General features: G+C 38.2%; 1 protein-coding gene across 1 annotated transcript; it reads right to left on the bottom strand.

Moving 5' to 3' along the window:
• Positions 1 to 492: 492 nt before the first annotated feature.
• LOC111985468 (uncharacterized) lies at positions 493 to 1464 on the bottom strand. The gene is made up of 2 exons (XM_024017107.2): positions 1178 to 1464; positions 493 to 835 (listed from the first exon to the last, which is right to left on the bottom strand). Exons 1-2 carry the CDS (start codon positions 1462 to 1464, stop codon positions 493 to 495), a joined length of 630 nt encoding a protein of 209 aa, XP_023872875.2.
• Between the last annotated feature and the right edge of the window lie 18530 nt (positions 1465 to 19994).

The following is a 19994-nucleotide window of genomic DNA, read 5'->3' as shown; positions in this document are numbered from 1 at the left end:
GAAAAGCCTTTCTTGTATAGAACTTCGTCCATAAGGACATACCTGGCTGTTCTAACCTTGAGTTTTCTAGCCTCATCCTTCCCTTCTAGAAGCCTTCCGTCCTTTAAGTACGATACTATTGGGGTCATCCAATTTTCTTCACTCTCTATTTGCTGCACTTCTAGGAGATCTATACTTGGGACGTATTGTACTTCATTGAACCCGTCCATGGCTCCAGTCGCTGAGGCTTCCTTCGCTAAAGTATCCTTTTCCACGTTCTCCTCCCTTGGGATTTGAACAAAGTTAGCTTCCTTGAATTTCTTCACAAGCCATAATACTTTTTCTAAGTATTTTTTTCATTCGTTCTTCCTTTGCCTCATACGTCCCATTTATTTGGCCCTTGACTAACTAAGAATCTCCTAAGATGAGTATTGACTTTGCTTCCACAAACTTAGCAAATTCCTACCCTTTAAGGAGAGCTTCATACTCAACTTCATTGTTGGTTGCTTGGTATTACAGACGGATCTTATGCTTCAACTTATCTCCTTCAGGGGATTGCAAAACCACTCCTATTCTTCCTGTATGTTGTATGGACGAACCATCCACGTGGACGACCCATTTTTTACTGTCTTCCATTCTTTCTACGTCATCACAGTTTGGTGTGAACTCTGCAATAAAGTCTGCCAAGGCCTGAACCTTTATAGCATGCCTTGGTTGGTATCTGATGTCAAACTCACTGAGTTCAACAGCATACTGGATCAATTGTCTTGTGGCTTCCAACTTATTCATGGCTTTCTTGAGTGGATGGTTTGCCATAATATTTATTACATGGGCTTGGAAGTAGTGCCTCAGCTTCCTGGAAGTCGTGATAAGTGCAAAAGCTAGCTTTTCTATTAGCGGATATCGTCCTTCCGCCCCCCTCAATGCCCTGCTAGTATAGTATACTGGCTTTTGTACTTTTCCTTCCTCTCTTATTAATGCTGAGCTCACAGCATGCGAGGTCACTGCCAGGTATAAAAACAATTCTTCTCCTATCACGGACGGACTCAGCAACGGAGCCATAACGAGGTACGTCTTCAAGTCTTAAAAGGCTCTTTGGCACTCGTCCGTCCACTCAAATGCTTTCTTAAGAACCTTGAAAAATGGTAAACACTTGTCAATAGCTTTAGAAACAAACCTGTTGAGGGCAGCAACTCACCCGGTGAGAGATTGGACTTCTTTGATATTTTGCAGAGGCTTCATATCTAGAATTGCTTTAATCTTTTCTGGGTTTGCCTCGATCCCTCTGTGTGAAACCATGAATCCAAGAAATTTTCCTGATGCTACTCCGAAAGCGCAGTTGCTGGGATTCAACTTCATACTGTACCGCCTTAGTGTATTAAAGGTCTTTTGCAGGTCGTCCAAATGTTTTCCCTCGTCCAGGCTTTTCACCAACATGTCATCCACATAGACTTCTACGTTTCGTTCAATCTGAGGACGAAACATGTGGTTGACCAGTCGTTGGTATGTTGCTCCAGTATTTTTAGGCCAAAGGGCATTACTTCATAACAGAATAAGCCTTAACTAGTAACGAAGGATGTTTTCTCCTGGTCGGCCTCGTCCATCCTTATTTGGTTGTATCCTGAGAAGGCATCCATAAAACTAAGTAATTTGTGGCCTGCAGTAGAATCCACTAGTTGATCAATGCGTAGCAATGGATAGCTGTCCTTTGGGTAAGCCTTGTTTAGATCAGTAAAATCTACACACATCCTCCACTTACTGTTGGCCTTTTTGACCATTACTACATTGGCCAACCAATCTGGATAGTACACTTCTCGTATAAACTTCGCTGTCATCAACTTCTGAATTTCATCTTTAATAGCATTATCTCTCTTAGGGGCAAACACCCTTTTCTTTTGTCACACTGGCTTGGAGGAAGGACATATGTTTAGACGGCGGGTGATGACACTAGGATTTATACCCGGCATATCTTCATGACTCCAAGCAAATATATCATGTTTTTCTTCAAAAATTGGACGAGGTCCTTTTTAATCTTTTCTTCTAGATCTGTCCCAATTCTGGTACACCTCTCAGGGTTGTTTTCATCTAAGGAAATATCTTCTAACACTTCGATGGGTTCAGCCACAATTCTCCTTTCTTCGATGTTTATTGTCTGCACTTGCTCGTCCATGGCAAGCATGGCCAAATAACACCCTCTTGCTGCCAATTGGTCTCCCTACACTTGTCCCACCCCATGCTCCGTAGAGAACTTGACTGACAGGTGGTAAGTGGACGTAGCTGCCTTCCAATTGTTTAGAGTCGGTCTTTCAATTATGGCATTGTAAAAGGACGAGCAATCTACCACAAGAAAATTTACATCTTTGGTTACCTGCTGTGGATATGCCCCCACCACCACTGGCAACGTAACGGTGCTTACAAGCTATACCTTCATTCCTTTGAAACCCACTAAAGGCGAGTGTACTGGACGGAGTTGGTCTCGTCCAACCCTTATTTGCTGAAAAGCTGGATAATAGAAAATGTCTGCCGAGCTTCCATTGTCTATCAGTACTCTTCTGGTTGTGTAGTCAGCAATAACCAAGGTGATGACAATAGTGTCGTCATGAGGGTGGTGAATTCTCTCTGCATCCTCATCTGTAAAAGTAATTGCCTGCTCGTCTGTGGTTCTTACCCTTGGGGATCGTTTAGAAAGTTGGACGCTTTGTACTTCCTTCAGGTATGTCCTCTTGGACTTGGACGACTGGCCTATTGAACTTCCCCTATAATAACTCTGATTTCTTCGAGTAGTGGTCGTGACGACTCTTCTACTTTACCCTTCAATTTCTCATCCTTGTGGTCTCGTCCAAGGAAACTCCTCAACTTTCCCTGCCTTATAAGATTCTCAATCTGTTGCTTTAGATCAAAACATTCGTCCGTATTATGTCCATAATCTCTATGAAAGCGACAATACTTATTCCTATTGTGCTTATTAGGATCTCCTTTCATCTTCTCCGACCACTTCAAGGAAGGATCGTTTGATTTGCATAAGGACTTGCTCGAGTGGCATGTTCAATGGTGTATACTGTTGATTCCGTGCTGAATGACCTACCTTCTTATTGTCTCAATCTTTCCTATCTTCTATTCATCCCTTCTTCTGACGAGGACCTTGCTCAGGATGGCGCTGAGTGTTTGCTTCCATTCTTTTCCTTTTCTTGGCAATGATTGCATCTTCTGCATTCATGAAGTTTTAGGCTGAATGGATGAGTTCAGCCATAGTTTGAGGGTCTTGTTCATAAAGCTTATGGATAAACAGTTCAAAATTGATCCCATTGTGGAAGGCTGCTAGCAATAGCTTATCGTCCATCTCATCCACAGCCAAGGCTTCTCTATTGAAATGAGTAATGAAGGACTGTAAGCTTTCATTTTCTCCTTGTTCTATGGTTAATAGGCTAGACGAGGAATGCTTGTGCCTTTGTCCTCCAATGAAATTATTAACAAATAACTTGCTCAACTCTTCAAAAGAACTTACCGAATTTGGGGGTATCTTGCTGAACCACACCAGCGCGGGCCCATTGAGGGTGGTGGGAAAAGCTCTACACATTATTTCATCTGGAACCCCTTGAAGGTGCATAGTAGTCTTGAAGGTTGCAATGTGATCAAAAGGGTCACGCGTCCCATCATATGAATCTAAAGAAGGTATCTTGAACTTTGGTGGCAAGGGATGACCATTGATGGAAGCCATAAAGCGAGAATCAGTTCTATGAACCAGGTTTTCTACAGGGTTTGTCCTTCTCATGTTCTCCCTCATCTCATCCATGACTTTCCTCATTTGGTCCATCTCCCTTTCCAAGTATGGCACCCTTCTTGATGTAGTGCCCCTTGATTGGCTCTCCGGCTTTGCATTTCTTCCATCTCCTTGGCTCTGTCCATGTTCTTCTCCATAGGCCTTATGCCGTTACCTTCTAAGATTAATCTCCCTTCTTAATTCCTGGTTCTGGTGAGTTAGCTTTACTATGGCAGCGGCCATTGAATGCATGTGTTGGATAGAAGATGGTTGCACGACAAGCGCTGATTAATGGCCATGATAAGGGTTACTAGAAGCATCTCTACTATCTTGAGGGCCTGGACTAGTAGCCCTTGATCTTACCCGAACCATTTCAGCCCTTTGTCGGAGAAAGAAATCGCAAAACTCAATAAATGAAGTTCAAACGCGACAAATAATTCTTTCCCACAGACGGCACCAACTGATAAATCTTGAAAAATTAGTAGGCTAAAAATCTCGGGCATTGGTGATCTTGAGGCTAAGTCCTGAAAAAACAAATGTAGAATCAGAGGAGACCGATGGAGTTCGGCCCAAAATCCTCCAATGGTAAAGTCAGTGGTTATTACAAGCCAAAAGGGAGTATTTCTAAAGTTCTTTGTTTTTTGAAAAAATGTTTCTCATACCTTACTTCTTCATTTGGGATTGCTTATATAGTATTTGTGGAATGGTTACTTATTTAACAACCGTTCCTATTATTGAGGAATTTAGAAGATTATATGATAACTTCCATAACTGTCATGGAAGTTACCTCACTGGGACTTGTGCTTTATAACGGTTAATGGAGGGTTTGGTTCGTAACGACGCAACCCATCCTTTATGTTTAAAGGAACTTAAGTCATCAAAAGCTTAAGGCCTAGTAATCCTCATCCATCCATTACTAAGGATGGACGAGGTTTGCTTTAGGGACGAGTATAGGAGGGATGAGTATAAGAGGAACGAGTGTAAGAGCCCTTCATCCCATTCTTTGTATTTTGTCATGGATGGCCCATATGGACGAGATAGAACTTAGCGCATTCTCCTTACACCATCACTTTTGATTAAGGTCTTTTCTGGACTTGATCTTTGAGTTTAAGATTACTAATCACTCTATTATTGAGTTATGGATAGATTTAACTGAAGGGAATGGTCAAAAATCAAGCTTGAAGAGCTTTTGTTTGAGGTATCTAGTCTAAATTTTTTTTCCTACTCTTTATTCTTTTTGTTTGCTTTATTTTCTTGTTATAATATGTTTATATAGTCTAGGTTTACGTTTTTGCATGTATAGAAAGCATGTTAGGATGTTAGATTTAGCATTTTAAGTCTTTGCTTTATTTCTAGGGTTTCTGGGCAAAAACCCACGTGTGCATAAACTTGCTTGCGCACGCAAGGTTGTTCATACGTGCGCATGAACTTGCCTAGAAACCCTAATTTTGTTTTATCTGTTTTTACTTCTGTTTTCACATGTAATACTTCTGTTTAGCCTCTTTTCCATGTTTCTGTGCTTTTAAGCTTCTATTTCATATGTTTAATTGCTTGGTTTGTCTCTCACATGTTAGAATTAGGGTTTATCTTATGTTGTTTTATTTTGATGCCATGAACATGCATTCACATGCTCATGCATAATGCCATTGGTGTTGAGTTGCAGCAAGGTAAGTGAGGTAATTCATGCATTCGTAATGTACATGCATTTGTAATATGATCTTGCTTAGGTTTGATGATATAATTGTGATCTTGATGCCTTGGATGATGACAAGTTTTGTTGGCTTTGTTTCTACATTTGATCTTAATGCTCACATGTTTCTGCCTTGGATGGATGTGATATGACATAATGATAGAGTTTGTGATGAAACATGTTTAGATGTATGATGCTAGGGTTTGTGTTGTGATGAATGCCTTGATTCCATAAGAAGTATGATAGATGAATGCTAGGATTAGGTGAGATGCCATGCTAGATGAATGCTAGGGTATGCCATGATAGATGTATGGCTAGGGATGTTTGATGCCATGTTGATTGTTAGATGTATACTAGTGTATGTGTCAATTAGATATAAGTATTGAGTATGTCTTTAATAGGGTTAAGACATAAGACACAATGATGGAAAGTCAACCTTAGGGTTGGGTGGTTTTGGGTGCCTAACACCTTCCTAAGAGCGTACCTTAACTCTAAACTCATATCTCTGGTAGTAAGATCAAAAGTTCCTTCCGCGAGAGGATTCTATATATATGGTCCCTAGGCCATTGCAAAGGTATATCTTAACTTGAAAGGTCATAAGACCATAGCCTAATTGCTATCATAAGCCCAAATCAAAAAGCCCTTTTGGAAAAGAGGACTTTGGGCTTAAGATAACAAGTATGCTATGGACTTAGCATCCAAAATCCTACAAAGTCAATATGAATTTCCCTAATCTTAGGCCTCTTTGTTGTATGCCTAGGCCTAAAATGATGAGAACTTCATGGACCTTGGGAGGAAGGTTACAATATATTCTAGCCAAAGGGCTACTTCAAAAAAATGATGATGATAATGAAATGAAAAAGAGCCTAAAGGAGATGAATATATTGTAAGCCCATGTTTGAGACAAAAGGTTGAAAATCTCTAAGTACATTCTAATGAAAAGCTCATGAGAGTAAGATGGGAGCATTGTTGTAAATGGACCAAAGCCCAATAAAACAAGGGGCAAGGTTCATGAGAGGAAATAGAGTGATTTTGTAATTAGGCCTTCATTAAGATGGAATTAAGGATTTTTTTAAGGACACCTAAAAACAAAAGGAACCTTTTAATTGGGACATAGACTTAATAAAAATGGTACTTCTTTTCAAGCACCATTGCACCACCAAAGTCAAGAAAACATATCCCTACTCTGATTTGGATTCGAGAAAATCACGGAAGACGTTTGGTCAAGATTGAGGACACACACCAAGAAGAAGAGCTCCAAGTAGGGGAATCCTCTCAAGCAACAATGGCCGCTCTAATTAGTGATGAAATTACACAAAAGATATTCAAGGTAATGGAAGAACAAAGTGACGTTCTTAAAAAGATGGGAAGTTACCTCACCAAGCTAGAAGAAGCCAAGTTGAAGAAGCCCCCTACGTGTAGAGGTTCTCGATGAGGAATAAGGGGAAGATTGTGATGAAAGGGACAAAACTGATTATGAAAGGAACAAACAATTCAAGAAACTTATGGTGGAAACCATAGCCATGAGAGAGAAGACGAAGAAAATGCAACTAGCCTTCCACAAAGCCAAAGGGATGGATGATTGTCTCTATAACATAGAAGGGCATAAGCTCCAAGACTCACATTGCACTACCTCCAAAGTTCAAGATTTCTGATGTGGAAAAATTTGATGGAACTAGAGATCCAAAGCAACATGTTAGGAGGTATCTAAGTATCGCTGAAATGAAAGGGGTTGGATGAGAAGCAAACTTTGCATGCATTTCCTCTCTCACTCACGGGAGGTGCATCAAAATGGTACCATAATTTGGATCCTAGCAAGACTAAGGTGTGGAATGGGCTAGTGGAGTTATTTGTGGATTAATTCATCTTCAATACTATGATTGATGTGATTTTAAGAGATTTGGAGACCACTAAGCAAGGAGTAGGGGAAAAATTCTCTAAATACATGACAAGGCGGAAAGGAAAGGCATTTAGAATGGTTAATAGGCCAAATAAGAAAGATCAAATTAACACGATTACCAAGAATTGCTTCCGACATGTAATAACAGGCTCTTGTCATCACCTATTAGTTATTTTGGAGAGTTGTGTGATTGTGGAACTAGGATAGATGATGCCATCAACAATGGACAATTGGAGAAATGTGAGAGCAAACCTCCAATCAAGAAGACATATGGAGGAGAAGCGACTACCGCTAAAGCTCTCAATCCCGTGAATGTAAGTGCCATCATACCTTAACAAACCTTAACCTACCTAAGCTTTACAAAGAAAGCCCGCCGATAATTTTTTGATCTAGGAATGACCCTTGACCAAGCATATGAGAATTTATCTTCCAAAGGATTTATCAAGCCTCTAGATCCCACACCTATGCCTAATCCCGTACCTTCTACTTGGTACCTCAATGAGTATTGTCACTTCCATTAGAAATCTTGCCATAAAATCGACAATGGCTTCTACCTCAAACATGAGATACAAGACCTCATAGACAATGAAACCCTCCCAAACCCCAATATCATCACCAAGCCTAGCATTAGGAAGAACCCTTTACCTGATTATCGTAGAGCTCCTCCTCCATATCAAAATTAGGCACAAATCGATGAGATTGAATGGGATTGTTCAAAATTGATAGAGACCGTGGAAGTTAATACCATAGAAGTCCAAGGAATATGGGATGAAAAAGATAAGGTTTTGAAAAATGTGGTGGTTATGTGGGGGATACTTCTTAAAGGAATGACCAAGCTAAAGAAAAAAGTCATAGAGGACAATGTGGCCAATATTACTAGGAGTGGGAAACACTACAAACCATCCTTTTTAGAGAAGGATCATCCTAGTAGGGATATAGGAGAAGGGTCCAAGCCCATAGAACCTAAAAGGAAAAAAGAGAATGAGGAAAAAGATCAAGTTTTGACTCAATTGAAGAAGATTGAAGCTCATGTATTGGTATGGGGCTTGCTCATGGCTTCTCACAAGCATCATAGTGCTCTCTTGGATGCTTTGAATGGAAAGGAGGTACCTATAGAAACTACACCACAGGAAGTGTTATCCCTCATGGGAGTTGAGACCCTATTTCATCCTCTTCTCTCCTTTTACAATGAAGAACTTCCCCCCAAAGGAGCCATTCACACTAGACCTCTACAAATCACCATTGGGTGTATGGGTGCCAAGGTTCCTATAGTGTTGATTAATAATGGATCCACATTGAATGTATGGCCCTTTAGGATTGCCCTTACCATTGGCGTAGATGTGGAGACCATCATACCCACTCCTTTGACTGTTAGGGCTTATGATTATACCTCAAGGAAAGTTATGGGTACTTTCAAAGCTCCTTGCAAGATTGGCCCAATAGAGACAATTGTGGAATTCTATGTTATGGACATCACCCCTAACTACAACCTTCTTTTAGGAAGGGCATGGTTTCATCATATTGGGGCTATTCCCTCTTTTCTACAACAAAAGATGAAGATTCCATGGAAGAAAGGAATTGTTGTAGTGCTCCGTGATGGCAAGATCCTAGCACCAGTTTGTGGACTTGAGGAAGGGGGAGGTGAGCTCCAAATGAGTGTCTTTGAATTTGTGAACATGGCTGACTATGTATCCAGGTTGAAGGCCCAAAATTCCTTTTAAATTTAGGTGCATCCACATTCTTAATGGTCCCATTATTTATTGCATCCTTAATTTGAGTACCAGAAACTATTAAAGCTTTAAAATTTGGAAAGTACTGAGTAAAAAAATATTATGGTATACAGGTAACAAGTTTTTTACAACCATGGTTAATTGCTCTTCTTCATTTGGCCTATTCATCATCTGTGTGGTTTTGGACCTCCATTTGGTAATGAAGGCAGAAAAGGATTCTTTTGGCTCCTACTTAGTGGTCTCCAAGTCTTTTCTTGTCAGGTCCACTTCTATATTGTACTTGTACTGGTTGTGGAATTCTCTACAAATGTCTTCTCAGTTTCGAGCTCTATTATCCTCCATGTTAAGGAACCACTCGAGAGCGGCTCCAATCATTTCTTCAGTAGCTCCTAGAGGCTGCATAGCCCTAATGTACATCTTTAGGTGGGATTTGGTAATCCATGAGGTCTTCCATCTTGTGCGCCATTTTGATCATCTCCTCCACCTTACTTATCTTCTCATTAATCTTCTTCTCACTCTTCGAGATAGGGGACGTCTGATCAGTCTTGTTTTCTTCTTGACTACCCTTCAAATTTTGGAACTGCTGTACCATAAGGTTCATGTCTTCCCTTAACTCGATTTGGCATGCCACAATGCTTATTTGCTCATCAGTGTTTTGGCTCTCTTCTCACTCTACCATGGTGATAGAGTCTTCAGATTCCTTATGGCTTAGACTGTCTTGCAAGTCAAACACAGGGTTATGGTGTTGTAACTGTGGCGTGCCTTCTATACACAAGGGCTTCAGTAATGTGATAGGCTTGGAACTAGAACTGCTAGCTTGGCTATCATTCTTGGATTCTCTTTGGAGTCTTCCCTCTGATCTTGACCAAATTCTCCCCTAAGGTCAAACAAAGCTAGGTCCCCATCTATGTCAATCTACTCAATCAAACAAACAAACACAGGATGCAATGCAATTTTAACATGGACCGGCCTAAGGATAGGTTCTAAGTCATTACATTGCAGGGTGGGCTTGTTGTTTTATTGTTTCCCATAGCTAGAACGTTACACCTCCAAACCTGTAATATAATGAATATTACGTTGGTCCAAACGGCATGGTCTATCCTTTTTAGTGAATAAGAAATGATCTAATGACTTTGAGCTATAAGTCATGAGTTCACCACTAGGTACCAAAATCTAATGAAGACTAGCAATCCATGGTGACTACAACCAGTTGCTAAGATGGGTGCATACATATTTGTCGTTTGATGGCACACACAATGACAGTTAGGGAAAGCTTTTAACAACCAATCATGGCACTTCAAGCTAAATATTATAAAAACAATATACAGACATAAGCAATACCAGACAAAAATAAAAATAAAAAAATAAAATCATACAAAACAAGGGTATTTAATTGGTTATTTAAAGTCTAATGCAAAGGCTTAGCCTTTGACATCCCCAGTGAAGTCGCCACTGTGAGAGATCCGGAAACTTGGTTGCTCTTAGAAAATGGTGTAGGCATCGGCACCTTCCCTTTTTAGGATCATACGGAGTTGTCACTTATTTTATAAGTAAAATAAGAAAACTATACAAATTACAACATATCTTGAATAATATGGTTCTTATTAATTGGAAATAATTACATCATGGTAGAAAGAATTTTACATTGCTTTGATTCCTAGGTACAATCTAAAAAAAATACAAAGTCTTATTTCCTAGTTACATTCTACCCCAAAATAAAAATAAGACACTAAATCTACCAATCTAAAATTCTAAGGTTCGAGGGCTAGGTTACAGGATGAAAAGATGTTAGGCACCCACCCTGCCTAGATAGAGTCTGGTCTTCTTGACTTTAAATGAGCTTTTAAATACCCATAAAAAAATGACGTGCTAATTATGGTGTCAATATTTATTAGATCTAAAATGTGCAAAATACTAGATCTGTTGCATTTATGCAAAGAGAAATCACATCTGAATTTTTATTTGTGAAAAGAAAGATTTTTTATGAGGAGTTTCAAATTAGCAAAATGAATTTTGTGATAAAAATTCAGATTTGATTTTTTAAATAACAAGGAATGGATTTTTTTGAGAAATTCCCAAATCTGATTTCTTAATTAAATAATAGAAAGGATCTCCAAAAGGAAAATCCAAATCTAATTGTTTAATTAAGAAACATAACGGGTTTTAAAAGAAATTGTAGATCTAGTTTTTTAAAGTAAAAAAAGAATAAAATTTAGATATGATTTTTATGTCTCAGAAGACAAAATAGGTTTCGAAAAATAACTTCAGATCTGATTTTTGGTTTAAGAAAACAATGAGCTTTTGGAAAAATATTTCAGATATGATTTTTTTTTTTTAACATAAAGCAACAAACCTAATATTTAATGGTATGCATTACATCATTACATAAATACAACACATATGCATGAACATACATACATCACATAACCAAAAGAGAATCAAGGCAAACAAAAGGAAGAGCACAGAGGATTGAATCGATTATATGAATATGTAAAAGAAAAAAAGTTAGAAACTTACCTACGTGAATGTGTTCCACAAGGAGAGAATTCTTTAGAAATCAAAGAGAATAAAAAATTTTAAAAGATCTAGAATAAAAGCCACTTAATAGAAAAGAAATTCCTAAAGCAAAGCTTCTAGAATTTCTTTAATGTAAGGGGAAAGAGGGGTTAGAAAAAGGGGTCCTTTTATTCTGATTTTAATTTCCCGATTTATAGAGGTTTGGTGCTTAAAAAATAAGCTATTTTGGATCAGATACGAATTAGGTCGAATTATTATCCCTAAAAAATAGAAATGGATATGTTTTAGCTTGACCTGGCGAATTCTAGGTTGGGCCTCAAAGTTGTTCCAATCGGTATTAGGGAAGTGCCAATCAGTACTAGGGAAGTGCCAATCGGCACCCCAAGAGTGCCAATTGGCACTCTCAAGTACTGAGCCTAATTCCCAACTTTGGTTCGATCTAGACTCTTTTTTAGGGGTCCTCCAGGTCGGGAATTGCACCTGGTCGTATTTTTAACTCGTATTCCAAGATAAATCCCCCCTTTTTTTTTATAATCAGGGTCTTAAAATAATAATTATCTGATAGATAAATATTCCAAAAGGACATAATTATCAAAAATTCCCTTATTATCTGATTATCCATTTTATTCCTATGCAAGCAAGCTCACTTCTGATAAAAACCAACAGCCAATCACATAAATTATTTAATTAATTTTAATTTTTTAACGAATCAGAATTAATTCCTCTTAATCACACATGATCATCTTCACCCTCATACAATGCATGCAGACTGTGAAAACTTGATCTTGTGATATATTTCAATTCGACGGTCCGATTTGGGAATTGGACATATCGTCGCAACTGTTAGAATCTCAAGATCATTTTTATGGGTGCAATTAAATTTTTAGTCATCTTCCAAAACTAAATTATGGGTGAAAAATCGAGTGTATACAATAATAGTTTGCAAGATATAGGTATGGATGCAATTAAAAAGAATATGGTACATAATCCTATATGACATGTGGATGTATGAATATAAGAATGAGAATGCATGAACTATAAGAGAAAAGAGAGAGGAACTAATCTCAAAGAGCTTCCAAGGCCCTACTAGTTGGCGCAGTGTGTAGATACCACATTTTTTACCCTTTATGACTCGAGCCCCCATTCTCTAATGATGCTGAATTCTAAGACTCAAGGTTAGTCTATGGCCCAATCAGAAATTAAATTGACCTAAAAAGTGTTAAAATGAGAAATATAACTTTTAATGAGCAAATAAATCTATTTTTGAAAAATAAGGCCAAATGAAAACATTTACTATGCGCACGCAAGAATCAGCCTGCGCATGCGTACACAAGCCTGATCTTGTGCACGTATAGTGATTTCCATAAACTATACAAGGGAAGTTTTCTGAATTAATGTTGAGGTTTGGAACAAATCCCACATTTTTTGGGAGTCGTTCCAAACCCCTTTTTTCACACTATAAAGAGCCACATGGTATATTTTCAAGACAAACAAAAATCCCACAGGAAAACACTAAGATTCACTAGAAACAGTGAATCAAAGAGAGAATTTTTCACAAAACATCCTCAAGTCAATTTTCTTTTGATTAGGGCCTTTTCTGGCCTTGATCTTTTGTGTTTAAGATTACTAATGACTCGCTTATTGGTTTCTGAATAGATTTGACTGCGTGGAACGGTCAAAATCAAGCTTAAAGAGCTTTTTGCTTGAGGTATTAGTCTAAACTTTTTTTTTTTACTTTTCTTTTCTTTTTCTGCTCTTTAATCTTGTTGTTTGCTTTGTTTCTTGTTATAACGTGTTTTGATATGCTTTTCTAGATTAGGTTTATGTTTTTGTATGTTTAAAATGCATGTTAGGGTGTTAGATTTAGTGTTTTATGCGCACACAGGTTTGTTCTTGCGTGCGTAGGCCACTACCCAGAAACCCTAATTTTTATTTTGTTTGTTTTGTTTAAGCTTTCACATGTTTATTTGCTTAGCTTTTTTGCCCATGATTTTATGTTTTCAATGTCTATGTTTCACATGTTTAATGGCTTGGTTTATCTCACATTCTAAAATTAGGGTTTTGTTTTTCCAATGCCATGATCATACATTCATATGCTCATGCATAATGCCATAGGTGCTAAGTTGCTACAAGGTAAGTAAAAGGTAAGTCATGCATTTGTAATGTTCATACATTTATGATGTGATCTTGCTTTGATGATAGAGATGATAGATATATGGTTAGGGATGTTTGATGCCATATTGATTACTAGATGTATGCTAGTGTGTGTGTGTGTGTGTGAGTTAGATACAAGTATTAAGTGTGCCTTTAATAGAGTTAAGACATAAGACACAATGGCAGGAAGCCAACCTTAGGGTTGGGTGATTTTAGGTGCCTAACACCTTCCTAAGACCATACCTTAACTCCGAACCCATATCTCTGGTAATAAGATCAAAAGATCCTTCCTCGAAAGGAAGCTATATATATGGTTCCTAGACCATTTCAAAAACTAAGTGGCAACTCCCAAAAACAACCCCTTGCATCCACACAATGTCCCCTAACTGAGAGTGTCCAAGGAAGAGTAGAAATAGGCCAAGCACATCGACCCCCAATTGGCAACCTGAGCCCTCTCAAAGACTCAAAAAATGGCCAACCACCTCAAAGACACCGTTTTCCCACCATTGGTGAATAGGTACGCCCCCAACAGGTATAGTAGAAAGACCCTAGCCATTCGAATGCACTTCTCAATCATCCCTTATGGACGATGCATGAAGTCCACCTCGAGATCAATATAGTGGATCATCTCAATAGCATACCTCCTCCCCAATAAGTTTGCACTACCTCTCAGCTATATGGAAGGTGTGCGTGGTGTCCCACCACCTTTTAGCTAGGGTCTGCACCAAGACAACACTGGCAGACCTCTCCGGCATTAGACGAATAACGGGCTCAAAACCCACCACACGGATGTGGCCTCGAGTCTCCTCAATAAGGATGTTGTACCACACCAAGACCCAGCTGGTACTTCCCCTACTAGAATACGGGGCTGAGACCTACAAGAAGAGAATGGGATTAAAACCATGATTAGGAGAAAGGAATGGTGAGAAAGTGATATTGGATGTACAATAGGATGCAATGTGACATGGGACATGCAATTGAGTGCAAAAATGATGAAGGATGATGTTAAAATTTCAAACAAATGAAAAATGAACTAAGATGCCGAAATTAGGGATTTTGCCTAGGGCCATGCGTACATAGGAAAGGTCTTGCGTACGCAAAATTCTGCACGCGTACACAAGATGGAACTTGCGCGTGCATAAACTAAAGAACAGATGCACACACGTAAGAACAAGCCTGCATACGCATGAATTCAGGCTATGCATGCAAAAACAAGTCTGTGCATGAAGCCCCAACTCGCGCACAAAAAAAGAAACATAGAAGGGTGTATTTCGATATTTTCCAAGTTTTGTCAACTAAAACTCAACGTAAACATATTTCTACCATTCCTAAAGTGTCAGGTTTTCATCTAAACCCATCCCAAAGAAAAACCCAAGCATTTATAATGGAAAATCAAAGGAAAACTTGAGAAATGAGAAAAGTTTGAAAAACTTACTGATTCGGCCCTTACACCGTCCAAAAGGTGTTGTTGTGATCTACAGGTCAAGGGAGGAGCCGTTGTTAGCCTTAGCGCTCCATTCCAACGGGTGAGATAGAAAGCGTCGGTGGAGAGGATGTAAGAAATCTTTTTGGACTTGGGTGCCATTGAAGGAGATGAGAGAGTTTGAGAGAGAAGTTGAGATTAATGAATAAGATAAGAGTCAGATTATGGGGGAATGAGAGAGAGGCAGAAGGCTTTTGTAGAGAGAGTTAGAGAATGTGAAGAGTTGAAGGAACATGAAGAGAATGGGAAAAAAAAAAAAACGGTTGGTAACCTTTGGAGAAAAAAAGATGAAGTGGTGGGAACATACCTGATGGCTAAACTAGATGTAGTTTACGCATCCCCGCTAAACTACATGTAGTTTAGAAAAAATAAATAAATTCAAATATCCCCATGGAGTTCCCAAAAGGCTGGAAGTGCAAAGGAAGTTTCAAAAAAACACCCAAAAATGACATAAATGCCCTTAGTAGGTAAGGAGCACAAAGACCCTAAAAAAGCATCCCCAATGGATCGAAAGCATCAATACCTCCCTCAGTGGACCAGAAATCATCGTGAAAACTCCTCCATGAGTCAAGATCATCAACTAAATCCCAAGCAAATCCAGTATCATGAATGGACTCCCTCATCGGTCTAAGACATAGAAGCAGCTCCCTCGAAAGTTGGAAAGAAAAATCTCCCCAATAGAGTTTGGTAAAACCCCCTTGAGGGTGGAGTCAAACATTAATCCTTAGTGAGTTATAGGAAAGAAGAAGATAGTTATTCCCCAGTGGAAGAAAATTCCCTAGTGAATAACACAACATCAGAAAATCCCCAGTAAGCTACCCCCTTCCTCAGTAGGCCATACAACATCAAGACTTCGTGGTAAGTCGAAATCATCACTTTTCAACAGAATTATACTCCCTAGTGAGTCCTCCAGCATCCCCAATGGATCTTTCATCCAAAAATAGTCAAGCAAGTTAGAATCTTGAAATTGTGCACATATCCTACAGGAATTGAATATGCAGGCACAGATCCCATACAACACAAAATTTGTGCACATGTCCTCCAAGAATTGAACATGCAAGCATGAAACTCCATACAAGTTAGAAAGAAAAAACACAAAATTCATGTACATTTCCTTCGAGAATTAAATGTGCAGGCATGAAACCCCATACAAGTCAAAAACGAAGAACAAAAAATTCCCGCACATATCCTCTAGGAATTGAACATGCAGGCACAAAACCCCATACAAGTCAGAAAGGAAGAACACAGAACTTGTGCACATATCCTTAAGGAGTTGAACATGTAGACACATCATACAGATTTCACGCACATATCCTATAGGAATTAAACATGCAGGCACAACAGAAGAGGTAGAGATAGAGATAGAGATCAAGGTTACCTCAAGACAAGAGCCTCACCAGAACAGGTAGAGATAGAGATGGAAGACAAGTACCACCTGGAGAAGTTTGAGGCAAGAGCCTCAGACGGACACCACAGATGTATATCCTATTAAGCTCATAAGAGCACCCTTGTTTGTTTGTTTGAGCTCGTAAAAGCACCCTTGTTTGTTTTTTTTGAGCTCGTAAGAGAACCTTTGTTTGTTTTTTTATTTTTTTTAGTGATTCTAGGACAGTGAGTCACTTTCCTTTTGCCTGCAATTGGCAAAACAGGTTTTAGGATAGTGAACCTGTTGTTATTCATTTCCTGAGCAACAAAGGTGGGAATTTAGACATACGAATCCCACACAGCTTTTCGGAGTTGCACCTTGCCCCATGTACGCGTGATGTGTGTCGTGTGCATGGGTTGGGCCCGAGCTGTACATTAAAACAAAATGTTTTGTCTCTTATTCTTTTGATTCCGTTAGCGAAGTTAACAAATCAAAAGAGTGGCATCTGTAGACATCGCATTTTGTACTCCTTATGACTCAGCCCTCGTTCCCCGATGATGTTGAATTCTAATACCAAGGTTGGTTTAAGGCCCAATTAGATGTTAAATTGACTTGAGAAATGTTAAAATGAAAAATATAACTTTTAATGAGAAAATAAATCTATTTTTGGAAAAATAAAGCCAAGGAAATCCTCGCTATGCGCACGCAGAAATCAGCCTGCGCATATAGCTTTCTGCATGCGCACACAGGCTCGATCTTATGCACGCATAGCGAATCCTAGAAATTAAATAAGGCAAGTTTTCTACATTTATGCTGAGGTTTGGAACAATTTTCACATCGTCTAGGAGTCGTTCAAAACCACTATTTTCAAAACACATAGAAATCTCATGGGAAAACATTAAGATTCATTAGAAATAGTGAATCAAAGAGGGAGTTTTTCACAAAACATTCTCAAGTCAATTTTCTTTTGATTAGGGCATTTCCTAGCCTTAATCTTTGAGTTTAAGATTACTAATCACTCTTTTATTGAATTATGAATAGATTTGACTAAAGGAACGGTCAAAAATCAAGTTTGAAGAGCTTTTGTTTAAGGTATTTAGTCTAAACTTTTCTTTTCCTTTTCTTTCCTTTTTGTTTTCTTTTCTACTCTTTAATCTTTTTTTTTTCTTTTTTTTCTTGTTATAATATGTTATAATATGTTTAAGTAGTCTAGGTTTACATTTTTGTATGTATAGAAAGCATGTTTGGATGTTAGATTTAGCGTTCTAAGTCTTTGCTGTGTTTCAAGGTTTCTGGGTAGAAACCCACGTTCGCATAATCTTGCCTGCGCACGTAGGCTTTATTATGTGCACGCAGGGTTGTTCATGCATGCGCATGAAGTTTCCCAAAAACCCTAATTTTGTTTTATCTATTTTTGTTTTTGTTTTCACATGTAATACTTTTGTTTAGCCTCTTTTCCATGTTTTAGTGTTTTTAATCTTCTATTTCACATGTTTAATTGCTTGGTTTGTCTCAGACATGTTAGAATTAGGGTTTATCTTATGCTATTTTGTTTTGATGCCATAAACATGCATTCACATGCTCATGCATAATGTCATAGGTGCTGAGTTGCTGCAAGGTAAGTGAGGTAAGTCATGCATTCATAAAGTACATGCATTTATGATATGATCTTGCTTAGTTTTGATGATATAATTGTGCTCTTGATGCCTTGGATGATGACATGTTTTGTTGGCTTTGTTTCTACCTTTGATCTTAATGCTCACATGTTTTTGCCTTAGATGGATGTGATACGACATGATGATAGAGTTTGTGATGAATGCCTTGATGCCATGAGAAGTATGATAGATGAATGCTAGGATGAGGTGAGATGCCATGCTAGATGAATGCTAGAGTATGCCTTGATAGATGTATGGTTAGGGATGTTTGATGCCATGTTGATTGTTAGATGTATACTAGTGTGTGTGTGAGTTAGATACAAGTATTGACTTTTAATAGGATTAAGACATAAGACATAATGATGGGAAGCCAACCTTAGGGTTGGGCGGTTTTGGGTACCTAACACCTTCCCAAAACCACGCCTTAACTCGGAACCCATATCTCTGGTAGTAAAATCAAAAGGTCCTTCCTTGAAGGGACGTTATATATATATGGTTCCTAGGCCATTGCAAAAACTTGGTGGTAACTCCCCCCTTGTGTCCACAGTTCTCTTTTTTTTTTTTTTTCTCACATTTGATTGTTCCATCCTCACATTGTGTAATTCCAATATCACATTTGATAATACTTTTGTCACATTTGGTGGTTCTTTTTTTTTTTCTCACATTTGATGGTTCCATCTTCACATTGTGCAGTTTCAACATCACATGTGACAGTTCTTTTGTCACATTTGGTGGTTTCTTTATTTTTTTTAAATCACATTTGATGGTTCCATCCTCATCCTCACATTGTGCAATTCCAACATCACATTTGACAATACTTTTGTTGCATTTGGTAGTTCCATTTTTTTCTCATATTTGACGGTTCTATCCTCACATTGTACAGTACCAACATCACATATGATTGTACTTTCGTCACACTCAGTGGTTCCTTTATTTATTTATTTATTTTCCCTCACATATGATGGTTCCATTGTCACATTAAGTAGTAAGAACATCACATCTGGCTGTAATTTTGTCACATATAATGGTACCCTATTTTTTTACTCACATTAGACAGTTCCATTATTATATTGGACAATATTAGCATCACTTCTGACTGTAATTTTATCACATTCGGTGGTACCCTATTTTTTTCTCACATTTGACAGTTCTATCACCATATTGGGCAATACCAATATCACATATGATCATCTAAAAAATGATCAAAATACACTAAGAACCTAACAAAAATGACCAAATGTCCTTGAAAACTAAAAAAATGACCGAAATGATCCTAAAACTTAAAAATTGACCGAAATAACAACGAAGCCTAAAAAATGACCAAAATACCTTTAAAACCAAAAAATGACCATAATGCCCCCAATACCTAGAGAACGTTTGAAATACTTTTAGAAACTTGAAAATGACCGAAATACTCTTAGTACCTCATGTTAGGACATATGTGATTTAATGTTAGGAACATATGTCACCATTTTATGTAATTGGCTAATCCTTTAACAAAATGCATTTTACTTGTAATTGGATAGATCTATGATGTGTTTAATGCTTTAAGAAATAAGGTTTCTAGTTCAAGTGTTAAAGCCATGCAAGTTTGCCCAAGAATCAAGTGAAGAAGTGTTGTTCATTAAATCTCGACAGCTAGCTTGACAGCTAGTATCTATCGAGGTTAAAGAGATCTGTTTCAGCTCGAGGCTCAACAACTACTCGACAGATAGGGTATCTGTCGAGATTTATGAAGTTCAGTTTTTCAGAGTTGATTT

Source organism: Quercus suber, unplaced genomic scaffold, assembly GCF_002906115.3.
Source record: "Quercus suber isolate HL8 unplaced genomic scaffold, Cork oak 2.0 scaffold_113, whole genome shotgun sequence".
Lineage (NCBI taxonomy): Eukaryota > Viridiplantae > Streptophyta > Magnoliopsida > Fagales > Fagaceae > Quercus > Quercus suber.
This window is presented reverse-complemented; position numbering and strand designations above follow the sequence as displayed.

What these genes read in the sequence shown, in the direction of transcription:
- LOC111985468 (XM_024017107.2), bottom strand. Translation starts at nt 1,464, where the DNA reads ATGTTTCGTCCTCAGATTGAACGAAACGTAGAAGTCTATGTGGATGAC. An exon ending in GAAGTCCAATCTCTCACCGG is followed by an intron (nt 836 to 1,177) that starts GTGAGTTGCTGC and finishes CACGACTTCCAG; the next exon opens with GAAGCTGAGGCACTACTTCC.